The 17,241-nt window shown below is 46.8% G+C and overlaps 1 protein-coding gene across 7 annotated transcripts in view; it reads left to right on the top strand.

Annotated features, from left to right (window-relative positions):
• Positions 1 to 13,786, top strand: part of BAZ2A (bromodomain adjacent to zinc finger domain 2A) — a 66,185-nt gene extending 52,399 nt beyond the window's left edge. For 5 of the 7 annotated variants that reach the window (XM_053375042.1, XM_053375046.1, XM_053375043.1 and 2 more), the window contains exons 20-29: positions 913 to 1,493; positions 2,315 to 2,543; positions 3,042 to 3,197; positions 3,293 to 3,456; positions 4,131 to 4,414; positions 5,338 to 5,470; positions 5,841 to 5,987; positions 6,308 to 6,546; positions 7,098 to 7,241; positions 9,557 to 13,786. In XM_053375042.1, coding sequence (XP_053231017.1) covers positions 913 to 1,493; positions 2,315 to 2,543; positions 3,042 to 3,197; positions 3,293 to 3,456; positions 4,131 to 4,414; positions 5,338 to 5,470; positions 5,841 to 5,987; positions 6,308 to 6,546; positions 7,098 to 7,241; positions 9,557 to 9,725 — 2,246 coding nt within the window. In that variant the 3' untranslated portion in view covers positions 9,726 to 13,786. The remainder of the gene's footprint in view (positions 1 to 912; positions 1,494 to 2,314; positions 2,544 to 3,041; positions 3,198 to 3,292; positions 3,457 to 4,130; positions 4,415 to 5,337; positions 5,471 to 5,840; positions 5,988 to 6,307; positions 6,547 to 7,097; positions 7,242 to 9,556) is intronic. The other 2 variants (XM_053375045.1, XM_053375047.1) reach the window with 2 other exon arrangements.
• Positions 13,787 to 17,241: the final 3,455 nt, after the last annotated feature.

The raw sequence follows: 17,241 nt of genomic DNA, 5'->3' as shown, positions 1-17,241 counted from the left end.
CAAATTGTGGTTTTTGTTAATATGTGCCTTGCCCTAATAGTTATTTTGTTTTATTTTTATTTATCGGTTTGCTTTTTTATTATAAAGCAAGAGATGGCACTGTGGATCCTGGTCTGACGAGGAAGAACACATGTTTCTTGTGGTGTTCCGTGTTTTTTGTGGGGTGGCTCCCTCCTCAGAACTTGGGGCCACGAGGATTGTTGCAGCTGGCAAAATAGATCAGAATTAATGGGCTAATTAGAAAGAGCCGTGGGACAGCTCAGAATTTGGGGCAAGAAGAGCAGAGTAGAAGTGGGAAGTGGAGCCAGGAGGGTTGTATGTCTGTTTTTAAATCTGTGGGCCACATATCACTTTTTAAATTGAAATGCCAATTTGACTGAAGTTTGCTGAGGGAGCAGAGGCAGCATGGAATATATTTGGATGGGTGGAGTAATTTAATAGGGCATTATATCTGCGAACTAAATCGCACTTTAGACTTCAGCTGTATATAACATTTGGCCAATGACTCCCTTGTTGAAAAGCTGATGCTTGATGTTTCGGGCGCTAGCTGCTTTTTCTCTCATTGTTCTACCCGCTCAAGAAAGCTGCACCCACATCCACAAATGATTTGAATCAGTGTTTATCTTGCCGTCAGGGGGTGGAGGCAGGGAAGATAATTTCCAAAAGAAAAAAGATCTGCCGTACCTGTGCTTGCCTCCTTCACTCCATACAGAGATGAGGAAGCGGTGGCCCTTTAGGTGACATTGCACCCTCCCAACTCCCATCAGCCATGCTGCTTGGAGCTGATGGAAGAGCACCTGGAGGGCCACAGGTTCTCCCCGCACCCACCCCTGACTTCGTATGTTTGAGATAAGTTTTTAGCACCATCTTGTGGCAAAACCTAGGGAGATATCATTTTTGTTGCCTCCCAAGCAGCTTCCCCTGAGACACCCAAGAACGTGCCAGAGAAGGAAGAGGCCCTGAAGGAGGAAGAACCCGAGGCATTGCCCATCAAACAAGAGACCACTGAGACTCCACCGGTTACTGATTACGTAAACGGCACAACTTCTTGGTCATGGAGCCGGCCGTGGAGGGACAATATGCTGCTGCCTGAGTCGTCGGAGCCCAAGTTGCCAGAGCCCGCCCCCATGTCTGTCAATGGATTTTTGGAGGATTGTGTGCCCATGGGCCAATCCCAGCATGACCTCAGCCAGTCGGCCTTCCTGTCCTGGCTCAGCCAGACACAGCAGGCATCCTCTCTGCTCAACAGTTCTGTGCTTACCCCAGACAGCAGCCCTGGCAAAGGGGACCCCTTACCCCCAGATGAGCTGCCAGACTCTGCTGCAGAGGATGAAAGTGCCACAGAAACACAGGTTGCCTGGTTCAATCTGCTGCCCCGGGCACCCTGTAATGACTCTCCAATTACTACCTCCGTTGAACAACCCTCTATAAAAGCTGCCCCACATACCTGCAAGCCCCCGACCAGGGACCAGTCAAAGGCCTCGACCCGGCAGGTGAGTGTCATCTAGAGACCTTTCATTACCAGGAAATGCAAGCTCCAATTCTGATCTTGCCTGGGTCAGTGGAGGAGCAAAGGACATGGTGCCTGCATTAATACAAGGAATTGAATGCAGGGCCTTTACCTGCATCCTGGGGACAGTTCCCTGTGAGTGGTCTGTTTCCATGTAACAATTAGAGGATGGGGTTGATGGTGGTAATGCTATTTCTGAATTGCTCTGCATTTCTTATCTGTCCAAGGTAGGAACTGTCAGACAGGAAGCTGTAATATCAGGAAACTACTGTTCATAGAGAATCGGACAAAAAGTAATAGATTAGAATTCAAGAGGTAGATTTAGAGTTGTCATCAGGAAGGATTTCCTAACCGTGAAAAGTCATTTAGAATGAGCTTTCTCGTTGAGTGGGTAGATCTCTTCCTGCGAAGCTTTCAAGGCAAAAGTGGAAGTGGCATCTCTCAGAGATGCTTTAGGTTATAGGATTTTCCCGCCTCGGGACACAACTTGGTATAGATAAACTATAACATCCTTTGTTGATCTCATTGTCCTCTATCTAGTTATCCTCTTACCCTGCTAATATACACCATTCCCTGGTGCCTTCCACTCGTATATAATAGCTAGCAATAAGACAACAAATGACTTCAGATAAGGTAGTAGCTGATTTTTTGCAAGCCCACATAGTAACCTGTAAGTGTTGGCATGAGTGAAAAAACAGCCAGGCAGCTCCTTGAGCAGATGGCAACTCCACTAGAAGTGTGACTTTAAAGCCCTGTTAGAGCTCATGCCTTGTCTGACGCATCCTGATCTTTCCCTCTCCACAGCTGAATGGCCTTTCCACCGCCAGCCCAGCATTGCCACAACTGGCCTCCACCCCTCTCCATTCCAGCTCCAGGATTCACAGTACTTGCTCCTCAAGAGCCAAGGACGTCCCCGTTAAAGCCCAGGAACCTCTAGGGCAGCCGAGACGGCGGGGGCGCCCCCCTACAAAACTCTTCAAGCAAATTGAGCAGAAATATTTGACACAGTTGACAGCACAGCCTATACCTCCAGGTGAGGAAAACCCACATCTCCTTTTCTTCTGTATAATTTGTACTATGTGCGTACTCTGAAGTTATTGATACCATGGGTTGGAAAAGGATTGAGAGGGAAGATGAAATGGTTTGCCATTTGTAAGAAGACGCGACTGAGTGACCATAGGCATCTCCTAACCCCTGGAAGCGTCACCCCACAGTGTCTTCAGTTTGTAGGACCTTGTAGAAACTGCCAATGCAGTTTCGCGTTTTCCCCATGAGGACTAAAAAATCTGTTCTCAAGGACAGCCCCCTCAAGTACTGCACTAGATATGGTTGTCTTCCACATTACTTAAGGCTTCCTGAACCTTGAAAGTTGCTGGTGTGCAGTTCCTCTCGTGCATGCCGACCTGACACAAGACCCAGAGTGCAGCATTTGGGAGCTAACAGGCATGCTGTGCGGAAACGGTGGCTTATTTAGTGGCCCCAGACTCTGAGCTGGTTCACCTCCCCCTCCCCATTCTTCTCTTCCTTGCAGAGATGCAGAGTGGCTGGTGGTGGCTGCAGGATCCAGAAGAGCTGGAAGCCGTGGTGCAGGTACTGCACCCACGAGGCATCCGCGAGAAAGCCCTGCACAAGCACCTTATCAAGCACAAGGAGTACCTACGGGAGGTGTGTGCCCGAGCTGCCAATGGTAAGAGCTTCTCATCGTATGGCTGGAGTGAGGCAGGGAGCCACGTTACCACACCCCTAACTTCTCTAATGGACTCTTCTGGTCTTCCCACCTAGATCCCATCTTCCAGACCCATCCTGAGGATTCCGCCCACCCTGTCTCTCAGGAAACCTTGGCCCAGTGGTCGATGGCTGAGCGGGCCTTTGAGGCAGACCTGTCTGTTCTGCAGTGGGTGGAGGAGCTGGAGCAGCGGGTACTCATGGCTGATCTACAGATCCGAGTAGGTACCATGATCCAGGGTCGGCTGAGTCCCTCCTGATAACTCTTCTTATTATTGTGGGTGGGGGATGACCTCACATTGTACAGATCACCCTGGGGGGTGCCTGCTCATCTCTAGATCTGCCGTAACAATTTAAAACATACATTCAGATCTTTCCTTGTTTCTGGAGTTGGAAAACTGAGGAGAGAAATGACCCAGGTAATCTTAAAATCCTACCTTGGCATTTCCGTTCTTGCATGTGGGCATTACTCCCCAGCTGGCACCTTTGCAGCTACACTGCCCTGCAGAAAGCTAATCAATTTGAGAGCAAAGACTTCTCTTTTTTTGTTGTGGCACCTTTAGAGGTCCATGTACATTGGTGGCACCATATGATGATTCAAGCTTCTTCGTTTTGATGGGCTATCTTAAGACTGTGAGTGTTCTGGTACATGGGGGCTCCTTTGCACATCTGTGCCAGAGGCACCATCAGTATTAGGTGCAAATACTTTTCATTGGCAACGGGAGTAGCACAACCTTGAAAACTGTGTACCTGCACAAACTGGTTTCGGTTGGTACATGGAAAGAAGATTCACAAATGCATCTGGGGTTCCCAGAGTGTGTCACAACCCCCTCTTCTTCCTGCCATGCCCTGATCTCACGTTTTTTCCTTTGTTGTGTTTCCACCTCCCCCCCAGGGCTGGACAAGTCCAGAACCTGATTCTGTTCGGAACGACTTGCAGTACTGTGAGCATCAGCTGGAGCTTCTGGAAGACATCACCATAAAAAACCGGCGTGAAGGACCAGCTATGAAGCGTGAAACCACCAACCCTTTAGACCTAGCTGTGCTTCGCCTGACAGAGCTAGAGCAAAACTTGGAGCGGAGATACCTCAGAGAGCCCCTCTGGCCTCCTCACGAGGTGGTGGTAGAAAAAGCTTTGCTGAGTAACCCCAGTAACCTTGAGCTGGGTACCACAGAAATGTAGGTGTATTCTTTTACTGTTGACTGAATTGCCAGGGCCTTACTCCTAACTCTTGAGAATCAGGGTCATAGAATCATAGAATCATAGAATCATAGGTCGTCTCATTATTTATAAAAAGCTTTTTTATACACCTTTCCCTTTAACCCAGGGACTCCTAAATCAGTTTACATTAAAGTAAAATAGTAAAAACCCACAGGAACTAACATTTAAAAAACCTCTTGTGGAAATGGGAGAATATGGACTTTGTTGGGGCAGGAGTCTTGATAAATTCCAGGTCTGATTGCATTGAGAAGATATTAAGATGAAAGGAAAAAAGCTGCTGCTGTTGGTTGTTTTGACATGAGGCTTTTTAGGCAATAGAAAGTGGTAAATGTATGCATTGCAGCAAAAGTGAGAAATCTGGTGAATGTTGACATTTACTAGTAAGTCTTACGGTTTTACAAGGCCCAGCAGGAAATGTCAGAAATCTTATTGGCAAGAATCTGTTTCTCTCAGGCCTGAGGTATGATAAATATTCTTTTTGCTGCATATGCTGGAAATGAGAATGAATTGAACTTAAGGCTACTGTTAGATTTCCTTTTGGGCCTTCTTAAGTCTTTGAGGCTTAACAATAAATGTCAAAGTTCACCAGATTTCTAATGTTTACCTAGTATGTTTATGAGCTAGGCGACGATGGACGTTAATGAGAACTAAATATAACAGGGATGTAGGTGGTTTAGAGCAGTTAGACTCTGAGCCAGAAGTTATAGATTCCCCTGACAATTCCATCCTGGAGCTTCAGATGATGCGCCAAAGGCCTGCCATCTCTCACAGTATGTTTCCATTTGGAATGGCTCCAAAAGACTCCAAGTGAAGAATTTCCTTTGCTGGGCAGGATTGACTTCCCCCCATCTTAATGGATTGCTATTTTTTTCATCTGCAGTTCATACGAGATCACACCGCGGATGCGAACGTGGCGCCAGACCTTGGAGAGATGCCATAGTGCAGCCCAAGTTTCTCTGTGCATCTACCAGCTGGAGCGTTCTGTTGCCTGGGAGAAGTCCGTTGTCAGAGCGGTGAGGAAGGAGCACTGGGTTGGGGGTAGGAAACATAAGGAAGCATAAATGAAGAAATCAAAGTGAACATAGGTAACTTGTGAAATCCCTGGTGCAGAGAAGAGAGTTGATCCTCCTTGTGTGGCCTTTAGAGGCACATGTATGCTGAAGCCTGTACTAGGAGGAGATGAAGCAGCTGTGGGATCTGCAGAAAGATCTCTCTGTTCCAAAGGGGTTGGCTAGAGCAGAGCCGTGGCTTGGATGAATCTAGCTGGGAAGGAGCTCAATTTGGGGACAAGGGAAAAGGGAGAGCTCTCGGAGCTCAACTTTGGCCTTGGACCTCTGAATGTGGTGCTGGTCCTCACCCCTCCTTGTTCTCCCTGCCCTTCAGACTTGCCTAGTGTGCCGGAAAGGGGATGATGATGAGAACCTGCTGCTATGCGATAGCTGCGATCGTGGCTGCCACCTCTACTGCCACCGGCCCAAGATGACCGAGGTGCCGGCCGGTGACTGGTTCTGCTTCCTCTGCATCGCTCAGGTGCTGGCTCCATGTGGGCTAGAATCTGTCCCATCCCAAACTCTTTGATACTTCCTCCTTGACTGGCAGGGCTTCCTTTGCTCCACGATTTGTACTGAGATGCAGTCCAAGGGAGGGAGTGTTGAATGTTGGAGTGTGTGGGGGCGCAACAGTGTGGGACCGTGCAGTATCCCTAGCAGATAGCTCTAGGCTTTTTGTGCTGCCTTTGGGAAAACCTTCCCTGAAGTGGGATTCCTAAATTCACCAGTTTATGGCTCTTTACTTCCCTCTCTCTCTCACACACACATCCCTGTCGCCCCTCCAATTTCTCTATGGTACAGATGCAAAGAGAATACCAGGATGACTATGGCTCTCCACGACGCGGCAAGAAAAGAAAAGGTGGAAGTTCTGGGGCTTTTTTTGGAAAGGAGGAGCTCAGGCCCCGATCTCGGTCAGCGGCAAACCAGCAGCGCAGTAACCTGGCCAGCGTACCGCCCCGATACTCGGGTGAAGGCCTATCTCCTTCCAAGCGAAGAAGAGTGTCTACACGAGGCCAGAGTGCCGACCTCACCTTCTGCGAGTAGGTGTCACCTCGGAGTTGGTGTCCAGGGGAGAAGGGTGTGGAGCAGAATACGCCATAGGGATAAGACCATGTGCTCTAAGACTTGCTGTGGCCCAGAGATTCAGAAGCAGAGTGGCACCTGGAGCACCTGATGGCTGTAGAAGGCTTGTAAATCCCATTTGCTTTCCCTGGGCTTTTTGCATCTGCCATGCAGAGAGACATCCACAGTGGACATGGGGTGAAGCAGCCCCACTCTGTGAGGGACTTACATTTGGCTTCTGCAGCAGCGGTTTCCTCTCAGATGTGCTGTGGCCCAGAGATTCAGAAGCAGAGAGGCAGCGTATACCTTTGCTCACCAGAGCAACCCTTGCCTATTTAGTTGCATTAGTAAGCTGCCACAAGAACCTCTTTGGTTAGTAGGCGGTGCATGAATGATCCAAATAATTTGGTTAGAGTGTCAGTAAATCCCCTCTAGGGCTCCGCCTGCTCCTTGGGAGGCCTTCTCAGCTTGACCAATAAGCGCTCCAGTTTCTTTAGCCCTGACTCTTACATTGGCCCCTTTTTGTCAGGATCATCCTGATGGAGATGGAATCGCATGAAGCTGCCTGGCCTTTCTTGGAACCAGTTAACCCCCGGCTAGTGCCTGGCTATCGGAAAATCATCAAAAACCCTATGGACTTTGCCACCATGAGGGCACGGCTGCTGCGCGGCGGGTGAGTCCAGGGAGGGAGCTTGCTGGTGGCAGGGCCAGCTCAAGGCATTTGCAAATCCAAATGGCGCTCACACAACCCCTTTCTAATTGTGGGGGTTGGTCCTGGTTGGAGGGTTTTGTGTGCTACAAATGGGGTAGTTTTGTGCAGGTGGAGCTAGCACACGCCTCATGGTGGTCCCATGCAGTATGCCACAGCCCTTGGGCCTGGCTTCTTTTGCAGAGTTACTAAACTTGAGGTCTCCAGAGGGCTTACTGAGAGAAAGGTGATGCTGTGCAGGGAAAGGAGTGTGTGACGAGGCCTGCCTTGGGGAGGCCAAGCGTTGTGATGTAGGAATGGCAGAGGTAGTGATCACAAAGCTGGTGTCCTTTGCAGTCATGCAAAATTTGAGTTAAGACTTTTTAGAAAAAAGGCACAATGTTTTATCCACCACCTGGGCACGATATTGGAAGAGATGGGTTAATATATATATATATATATACAGTGGTACCTCACAAGACGAAATTAATTCGTTCCGCGAGATTTTTCTTCTTGCGAGTTTTTTGTCTTGCGAAGCACGGTTTCCCATAGGAATGCATTGAAAATCAATTAATGCGTTCCTATGGAAACCGCTTGCTGGGCTGGCTGTGCGGAGAAGGGCTTTTCTCCCCACCGCAAGCCTTCAGGACAGGTCCGGGAACAGAGGGGAAGGCGCGCAGCGCTTCTCCTCTGTTCCCGGGGCTTGCAGTGGGAGGAGGGTTTTTCCTCCCCACCGCCAACATTCAGAACAGCATTCTGAATGTTGGCGGTGGGGAGGAAAGCCCTCCTCCCACCGCAAGTCTTCAAGACAGGTCCGGGAACAGAGGAGAAGCGCTGCGCGCCTTCTCCTCTGTTCCCGGACCTCCCACCGCAAGCCTTCAGGACAGGTCCGGGAACAGAGGAGAAGTCGCGCTCCGCTTCCCCGCTGTCCCCGGAGATTTCCCTATGGGCTTTCGTCTTGCGAAGCAAGCCCATAGGGAAATTCGTCTTGCGAAGCCGCTAAAAATCGGAAAACCCTTTCGTCTTGCGGGTTTTTCGTTTAGCGAGGCATTCATCTTGCGGGGCACCACTGTATATATATATATAGAGAGAGAGGGGGGGGGGTGGTAGCTGTATCTGTCTGCTTCAGAAAAACCATCCAAGAGTGTTGTAGTATCTTGAAAACTAACCCCTTTATTAATGCATGAGATTTTGTGGACCAGAGTCCGGATGTATGGAGCATTGCCCCATGTTGGCAGGAACATATATGCAAGATCAGACTACATTTAAGTTTCATCAGAATTGTCACAGTCTGTGCATTTAGAAATTTATTTCCCTCTGATTTCACAGCTTTATTTTCCCCCCTTCCACACCCATGTGTATATACAGTACTTGCCAACTTGGAGAGGACTTCTTACATCTGATGAGCTGGACTCTTGCTCATGGAAGCTTACACCACAAATAAATTTGTGTTAGTTCTTAAGATGCCACAAGATCTTTCCTTTCTATTTCTTACAGTGTAAATTAAGGTCTCAGACTTGAGAAACCTTCCTGCAAATTAGCCTCAAGCTCAGCAGCCTCCTCCCTTTCCCAATGACACCTGCAAATGGTGGTAGCCTAAGCAAGGGAAAGACTGGTGGAATTGTGCCAAGTGTATACATGCCATACTGCTGTCCTGAGTCATTCCTACAGTTGACAGGTCCCAAATCCAAATTACGCCTTAGCTTACTGCTGTTGAAAAAGAAGCTGGTGCAATGTAGCATTGGACTGGAGCCTGGGAGACCAGGTGTCAAATCATAGAATTGTACAGTTGGAAAGGACCCTTGAGGATCATCTAGTCCAACCCCCTGCAATGCATGCAGGAATATGCAGCTGTCCCATATAAGGATTGAACCTGCAACCTTGGCATTATCGGCACTATGCTCTAATCAACTGAACTTGTTGAGTGCTGATCCCCACTAAGTTATGAAGCTCACCAGGCGACTTAAGACTAGACCCTACCTCACAGGGTTGTTGTGGAGGTAGAACAGGGAAAAGGTGCACTACTTGGAGGAAAGGTGTGGTATAAATGTAATAACATGATAATAATCTGCCCCTGCATTCTAGCCATTGGGAAGAAATGAAGGAAGGGGAGGGGAGAGCTTGAGAGGAGGGTTGATTCACAGTAACTAAGAGCTGGCTAAAGCAGTGTGCATTGAGACTGCTCTCACCACCAAGGGGTAGGATTGTGGTGTTGCAGGGCGCCTGCAGTTTCTGCCTGAGTGCTGGATTTTCTTAGCTGCTTCCAGGAAGCTGACTGCTGTTCTCTTTGTCCTCCGCAGGTACACAAGTTGTGAGGAGTTTGCTGCTGATGCTGCCCTGGTGTTCGACAACTGCCAGACCTTTAATGAGGATGAGTCCGAGGTGGGCAAGGCAGGGCTGACCATGCGCCAGTTTTTTGAGAGCCGGTGGGAGGAGTTTTATCAGGGAAAACAGGAGACAAACCCATGAAGCTGGCAGAATGGGGAGAGATGAGAGGAGCCAAAGGCGAAGCCCTCCCATTTCAAAACCCTGTGCTGCACACTGTCTCTTCTGGAGCTCCATCTTGCTACCTGCTGATTAATGTTTCCCCCTCTCACAATGATTGGACTTGGATTGGCATTTAACGATGGGGCGGCTTCACTCACCGCCTGGATCCTCAGAAGCCCCCCCGCCCCCCTCACTTCTTCGCTCTAAACAACACAAACTCTCTGAACTGTGTAAGCCAAAAAAAAAAAAAGTTTCCTTTTTTTCAAATGGAGAAACAACCACCCACAACCCCAGCTTAGCTGGGGCTATTTAATAATAGCAATAGTTCTTAGTGAATGTGTAAGAACACTTTTTTCTGTGCAGTGTCAGTACCATGCATTAATGGCCAGTAACGTGAACGTTAAGTTTTTCTCCTTTTTAGAGTCGCGTTGAAAATGTATAAAGCAGATCACTCCTGCCTCTGGGAATGACAACCTTGATGACACTGAAACATGCTGCTTCTACCCCCCACCCCACCCCTTCGCCCTTTCCAACTCTGTCTCAACCGGCCTCTTCTCCCCACCACTGCTGAACAACCACTGTAGCCGTGGACGGTTCCTTCCCCCAGTTTCCAATGATCTTTCTGAAACCAAGGGTATATGGCTTAGAGCTGGTGTTCATCTGGAGTAGTTGGGATGTCGAGGTACTTCTGCCCATGTGAATGCAAGATGTACTCCCTTCTCAAGGGTATCACCCCTGTGAGCCACATTCTCTTGGTTCAACTAAGATGGGCTGCTTCCAGAGGGGTAGTCATAGCTTGAGCTCTTTGTATGAAATTGGGGTCTTGCACTCATATATTTGGTTAATCTTCATCACCCCCCTTGCTCAATATTGGTTTATTCCAGATTTAGTTTCTAAGGGAGTTGAACAAAATGGGAATAATCCAGAACGAGTGTGTACCAAGAAGACAGTATCAACCAGATAATCCCCCCTCATGCAAACCACAGTTTAGCTGGATGAACCTTCCTGCTAGCCTCTTCCCCACCCCTGATTCCACAGGGAACACTTCAGCAGGGGCAGCTCATGAGTCCATTGCAGTGCCCAAGTCTCAGCTGCAAGAATACAGCTCATTTCCCCCTCTTAGTCGTGGGTAACATTGCTGGATTGTATCACTAGGCTTCAAGGGACCAAAGTAAAGGAGCTTGCAGGAGTGGGGTTGATGTAACCTGCGTTTTGGGAGGAAGGATTTTCTGATGCCCCCTTCCAGCTCTTCAGAAGATCATGTCATGGGATTCTGGCCTTATTGAGTGTTGTCCCCACCCTGTCCCCTGTCCCCCAGCTCTGCCCCAGCGTTATTCCTCAGGGATGGCTACTGTCTACAAAGTTCGATCTGCAATCTATCTGTACGTTTGGTAGGATTGTTGTTTCCTGCCTTGGAACACCATTCCCAATCTATCGTAGGTATTTCCTCCTTGAGACAAGATGTGGGATTAAGCCCATTAGAAGGGAGGGAAAACTGCCACCATTTCATCTTCCTCCATGTTAGGTTCCTGTCTCCTGACCATATTTTTAACCTGTGGGGTCTAAATCGTGCTGCCTCCTTTGGTTACCTTGACTGAGATTCAATCCAGAAGGGCAGCTTTGGACATTACATGCAAGTGAAAGGACAAAGCTGCTTCCACCAACTATGGCCTTTGCAGAATGTCCACAGCTGCCCTCAGTCTAAAGATCTGGAATTCATAGGTATTTCCTTTCAGCTTTTGTCTACATTTGCTACATAGTATTTTACCTTAGATCGCCACTCATACATACCCCATGTGAACATTCTTAACATTTTAGCCTTTTTTCTAAACCCTTTTCCAACTGGATTCTGATGGTTTTCAGAGGAGAAATAATCGCGGTTCCATTCATCGTTATTTTTGCCACGTGGGCAAGAGTAGCCTCTTTCAATGAACTACCATTAACTCCAGTGCCAGAACCACCAAAACCAGAATTTGTTTTGAAGCTGCCTGAGCAGGTATAGAGCGGTCTGTGGAGGGTCCCACCCCCAGGCCCTGTTCCATTGAAGCAATGGATTGCTCCAGCTTTGGCGAATGACTTAACAACCCGCACAGTCCACCAAGAACAGCTCTTGCACAAGCTTCCATGGAGATGAATGTGCAGGTATGGGATGCTTTGCTATCCAACCTGTGCAGGAGACATTCTGGTGGATTGTTGCCATATTAAAGCGTGAGAAGGAGCCTGATGCGAATAAGCAGTTGTGATACTTTCTGTCTTTGGGTTTCTGGTGCTAAGCGCTTGGCAGATTCAAATATTTGTGGCTGAAACCAGGTGATGTTCAATCCTTCCCGCTCCCACTTGGTGCAAGAGGGAATGCGGTTTTAACAAAGTCTTTAAAAATACATGTTTAGGTCTCTAGCCTTTTTTAAAAGAAAAATACCCCAAACAGTCCACAAGGCAGTTGTTAAACAAGCATAATTGGTCATCTCGTTTCTTGCAATTCAGCACCTCTCCATCAGTCACCCCCCTCACGGTGCACGGATGCCTACTAGCAATCTGTATTCGAAGTAATAACCTGGTTCCAAAGCACCAGCCTCACACTGTTGCTGAGCAATGGTTTCTAAGGAGACTGCTGTCTGGGAAACAGATTCACCCGACCCTTGTTGTATTCAGGAGTCATAGGCTTACATCCTAGTCCACCCCAGCTGCCTCTGTCCTGGAACAGGGGTGTTGCTGCCGTTGGTTTTTCTCCAGTCTGTTTCAGGATGCTGGTCCAGTATTCTTGGCCGTGGTGCAGATGCATAGGAGGCATATAGGAGAGATAAAAGAGGAAACAACTTGTTTCTTTCACTTTTCTTCCACCACCCAGGTGGATCGGAGTGGTAGGAAGGCCATCTCCTGTAACCTTAACTCCCTAGCTGCTTTTCATACCCAGCCTAGCTCCTCAAACCATTGTAAATTACGGGTATCACTTAGGGGCAGATAAACGGCTGGCAGGGTTCCATCAGGAGATGGCTTTCCTCCCGCATTTCCACCTGTGCTACAATTGAATGAGGGGGGTGTGTGTGTTTGTGTTTTCCCCCTACCCGCGTCGACCAATCCAGTTGCAAGAGCACTGATGTAAGTAAAATGCAGCCACAGGTGATGTAGCCTGGAGACTGAAACCTCCCTTACTGTGCTTCCTCTACCCCAACCTCACTCCCCACCCCGTTGTTTTCAACAAAACGTAGCCTTTTTCTATCAAATAACCTCAAACTTTATTTTATTTTAAATTTTGGGATTTTTGTTTTGTTTTGTTTTTGCTTTTAAAATAAAGAGGTAGATTTGAAGTCTATTTGAAACTGACTTTATATTATGCATAAATATTTATATTTTATCTAAACTTGTGCTGTAACAGCTTCTTTTTGGTGGGTTTTTTTTTTTTAAAGTAATGTTTTCCCCCCCCCGATCTGTTGGGATTTTTTTTCTCAGCTATGAGAAAGCTCTAGAGAGTTTGGAAGTGTTAATTGTTGGGCTTTTGTTTTGTTTTGTTATGGAAATGTTAAAATTTTTAGATTCAAACCCTCACACCTTAAAAGAATGAATCCAGGTTTGTCCTAATCTTGATCTTCATTAGGGGAGTCAGTGTATAAAATACCTTGTTGTTTTTTGAAAGTTACATGCATTTCCCCCCCCAACTGGATTTTGAGAATTGCAACTAGAATAATTGGCCTTATCATCCAACTACTGGCTTTTTCTTCCCCCTTCATCTTGATTTGATATCAGAAAGGAACCAACCAACCCAACATCCTGTGAGATGCTCTGAACAGCAGGAAGAGGGACATCACACTTTTTATATGAATAACCAAATGTGTTTGTTTTAGTGAATTTTTGATAATGTACAGTTTTTTGTGAATTTAAATTGATTTCTTTCTATATTTTTAGGACCAACCTCATTTTTAATAAGGTTTAAAAGGAAGAAAAAAAAAAATCTAGAATTCCTGTTTGTTTCCTTGTGATGTTTCCACAAGTACAGATGTTAGAGTGCTTGTCAAGTTTCAAAGAATAAACAAAAAAACAACCCACGTTTGATAGAGAAGAATGTGCTTGAGAATGTTGTCTTTTTCTCAGGGCGGGAGGGGAGGGGCATTGCTCTGCTACAAGCTGAACATTAACCACTCTAGACATGGACTTGTTCCCCCTCCTGCTCTTTGGCAATGTGCCTCAGTACCCTGTTAAGATGTGGACCTATGCAATGGGTGCCAGAAAGCTTGAAGATGCGTCATTTTAAAAAAAAAAAACAACCAACAACACCACACACTCTTAATGTCGAAGTAGAGACTGGGCAGGTGCATCTGTAGTCTATGATTTCATTGTGATACAGCAGAATTTAGGCAGGATGGCGAGTGGGGGTTCCTGGTGGACCAGTTCCTTCCAAATTGCATGATCCGTACAGGTGAGGTCACTGAATGTTTCACGGCATTGGTATCCCTGGTCTACAAGTTGGGTGTTGTTTATACAGGCCAGCTGTGTTTTGTGCGTCTGGGTTGCTCAGTTGGTTAGAGCATGATGCTGACAATGCCAAGGTTGCAGGTTCGATCCCCATATAGGACAGCTGCATATTCCTGCATGCATTGCAGGGGGTTGGACTGGCTGATTATCAGGGTCCCTTCCAACTCTAGAATTCTGTTATCTGTGATTTCTAAAGAGGACGCCATCTCCACCTTGGGTGTAAAAGGTAAAGGGACCCTGTACGTATAGCTTAAATTAGAGCTGTGTGGATCCTACATGGAGGAAGGCCCAGTCTCTACAACGGGAATCCAGCCCAGCCTTATCTACTTCTAATTTGTCATCTGAGGTGGAAAAACCCAAAAGATCAGCCAGGCTTCTCCAGCTGTGATGGAGAGAAATGTTTCCATCATGATAGCAGGCAACATTTCATGGAGGCTTTTGAAATTTGGTGCTTTAGGGCAGTGACATTTTGATGAGGCTTGGATTCAGTGAACTATCCCAGCAACATCTTGCAGAGATATTGTAGTTTTCAGAAATCTTAAATTCTGTGGGTTTGAATGGCACCCAAAGTCCCATAGCCTGAGCCTCCTTGGTAAGCTCCATGGTAAGGCAGTTGCTACTCCCATTTGTGTGTCTAGAAAATGGTAAAATGAACATACAGAAAAAGTTCAGTAACCACCATAGTATGGAAAGTCAATTGCAATTTTGTTTGTAGCTTGCAGAAAGATCAGTTATTCATTAGAGCTAAGTGGAAGTTGTGTAAGAGACCAACTGCAAGGGACATATTGCAAATGCAAGACCTGGTATGCACCTCCCACTTTAAAATAACACCTGAGTTCTCAAGTAGCTTCCCCCCCTTTTTTTTGCAATCTTAAGAAGCTGAGATGAAGACCTTTAAAAGTTGGCTGGGCTACAGAATGCTGTGCTGGATGCAGACATCAGCTTCTAGGTAAACCAAAACTTCACACACAACCATTTCTTAGATTGTGGATTAGTCCTCAGTTCCAAATTGGGGGGAAACAGCCTTCGAAGCAAGCATACATTTCAAGGGGGGCAGACTTTTTACTACTGTTTAACATGAACCTCTTGTGCATAATAGGATAGTTCAATTGTGTTGAAACTGTTGACTTTCCAGTGCTCCACCACTTCAGGGAATCTTGCTATCTACATTGTCAAGGTGTTCTAGAGCAGATAGCCAGTTCACAGGAGACCTGGCCCTCCAATATGCCCCACACATTTCAGAGTATATCTAGAATACACCTGATGATTGCAAATATTGTCCCAGGGACAAGACTGATTGAATTTATTGGGTACTCCTCATTGGTAACAATCCCGCTACTAGTGAAAGGATCAGTAGAGCTGGTGAAGTTGTCTGCCAGCAACACTGGTCAACCATCCTTAACCTTGTCCCCAAGAAATTTCCACAGAACCTCAAGAGTTTCCTGGAACATAGTTTGAAAATCATCATAATGACATATTTTGTCTTAAATCGCTTTAATAGGGAGAAAATGACCAGCATCTCCTTGAAACTGCTTAATGATGACAACGAGCTAAAAGTAACTATCTTTCCAAGAAGCAGTCAAGCCACATGGTTTTTTTCACCTTTTATTTAAAAACAAAAATTTGTTCAAAATGAGACCAGTCAGAGCTCCACAGAGGGAAAGGTGTACAGGGGTTGAGAGAGAGAAACAGGCCTGGCTGTAGCATGGAAGATACAAAACTATAGAAACTTCTCAATTAAAAAAAACTTGTACAAATAGTCCTAAGTATATAAATAAAACTAGCCGGTAAAATGAACTGAGACTGTGGGTTGCGGGCGGGCCAAGAACTCTCGCTGTGTCTGTGGCAAATGGAAGCACAGAAGAGTTGCCTTTGGAGAGTTCCCGGGAGCTTTGAATGACTTGAGTCAGAAAACGGGGCAGAGGCATCGCTCAAGAGTGCCAAACGCATGTTTACAGGAGACTCATTTACATCCATGGCAAGCATGTGGTGGTGGTGTTTTTAAAGCAACAATTTAGCTGTTATGTTCCAATGTTATGATGACGAACTTGGGGTGTTAAAAAACACACTAGCCTGTAGCCTGCTGTAGACATGAACCAGCATGAGATGGGTATTTCTTTAGAGTGGGTGCCTATTGCTATCTGCTTTAAAGGCCATTTGCTACAGGGCAAGGCATCAGTGCAACCATCTGAACCACCAAGGGCATATTGCTCCAGAGGAAAGTGCCGACAAGCTATGAACTTTGTCCTAAGGTATGGGGTGGATTGGGCCTTGCGTTAGCTCAAAGCAGAGCTGGAATCCCCACCAGAGCTTCCTCCTAGAGACGGGAAGGCAAAGCCGAAGAACACCAAGTGCTCTGCAATCAAGAAAACCCTTTCTTTAAAAAACAAAATGTTATTCTGGTGCGATCCTAGCGAGTAAATTATTTCGAGGAAACACTTGTTACTGACCCTCACTTCTTTTTTTGCCACTCAGAATGTTAGTAGCGTAAACTGTTTTAGCTCCTGGACAGACAAAAAGTGAGATTTCTGGAAGACGAAACGTTGACTTTTCTCCTTTTGCCCAACTCACAATCGCCAACAGCTCTAGGGGTACTGCCTCTGACAGAGGAAATACATGGCAAAAACGGAAGCAGGAGGCCACAGCGCAACCTTGGGCCCTGCTGGAATAGAATTGGCTTGGAATACTATCTGCTTTGTTTGCTAGCATGTTTGGTATTGCCTCCACGCCACTGCCTGCTTTGATGGTGCTGGGTACGTGTGTGTTTTGAGCTGAGGTATTGGTATTTGTCAAGAGCATTGCTTCCTTCTGCATAGAAGAGACTCCCCAAAGAGCAACAGCTGCTGTTTGACAGCCATTAGCTCAAAAGTGTCTTACTTGGCTGTGCAATCACTTTGGGGCAGCTTAGAGCAGCCATCCTGTATCATAGACAAACACATCCAGCTCCCTATCCAGTGAGCCAGTACTAGAAATTCTAACAGCACGGCAATACCAAAAGTACTCTACCCCCACCAAATTTCCTTGACCT

This window comes from Podarcis raffonei, chromosome 2, assembly GCF_027172205.1.
Source record: "Podarcis raffonei isolate rPodRaf1 chromosome 2, rPodRaf1.pri, whole genome shotgun sequence".
Classification (NCBI taxonomy): domain Eukaryota; kingdom Metazoa; phylum Chordata; class Lepidosauria; order Squamata; family Lacertidae; genus Podarcis; species Podarcis raffonei.
Note: the sequence above shows the minus strand (reverse complement) of the source record. Positions and strands in the feature narration are given on the sequence as shown.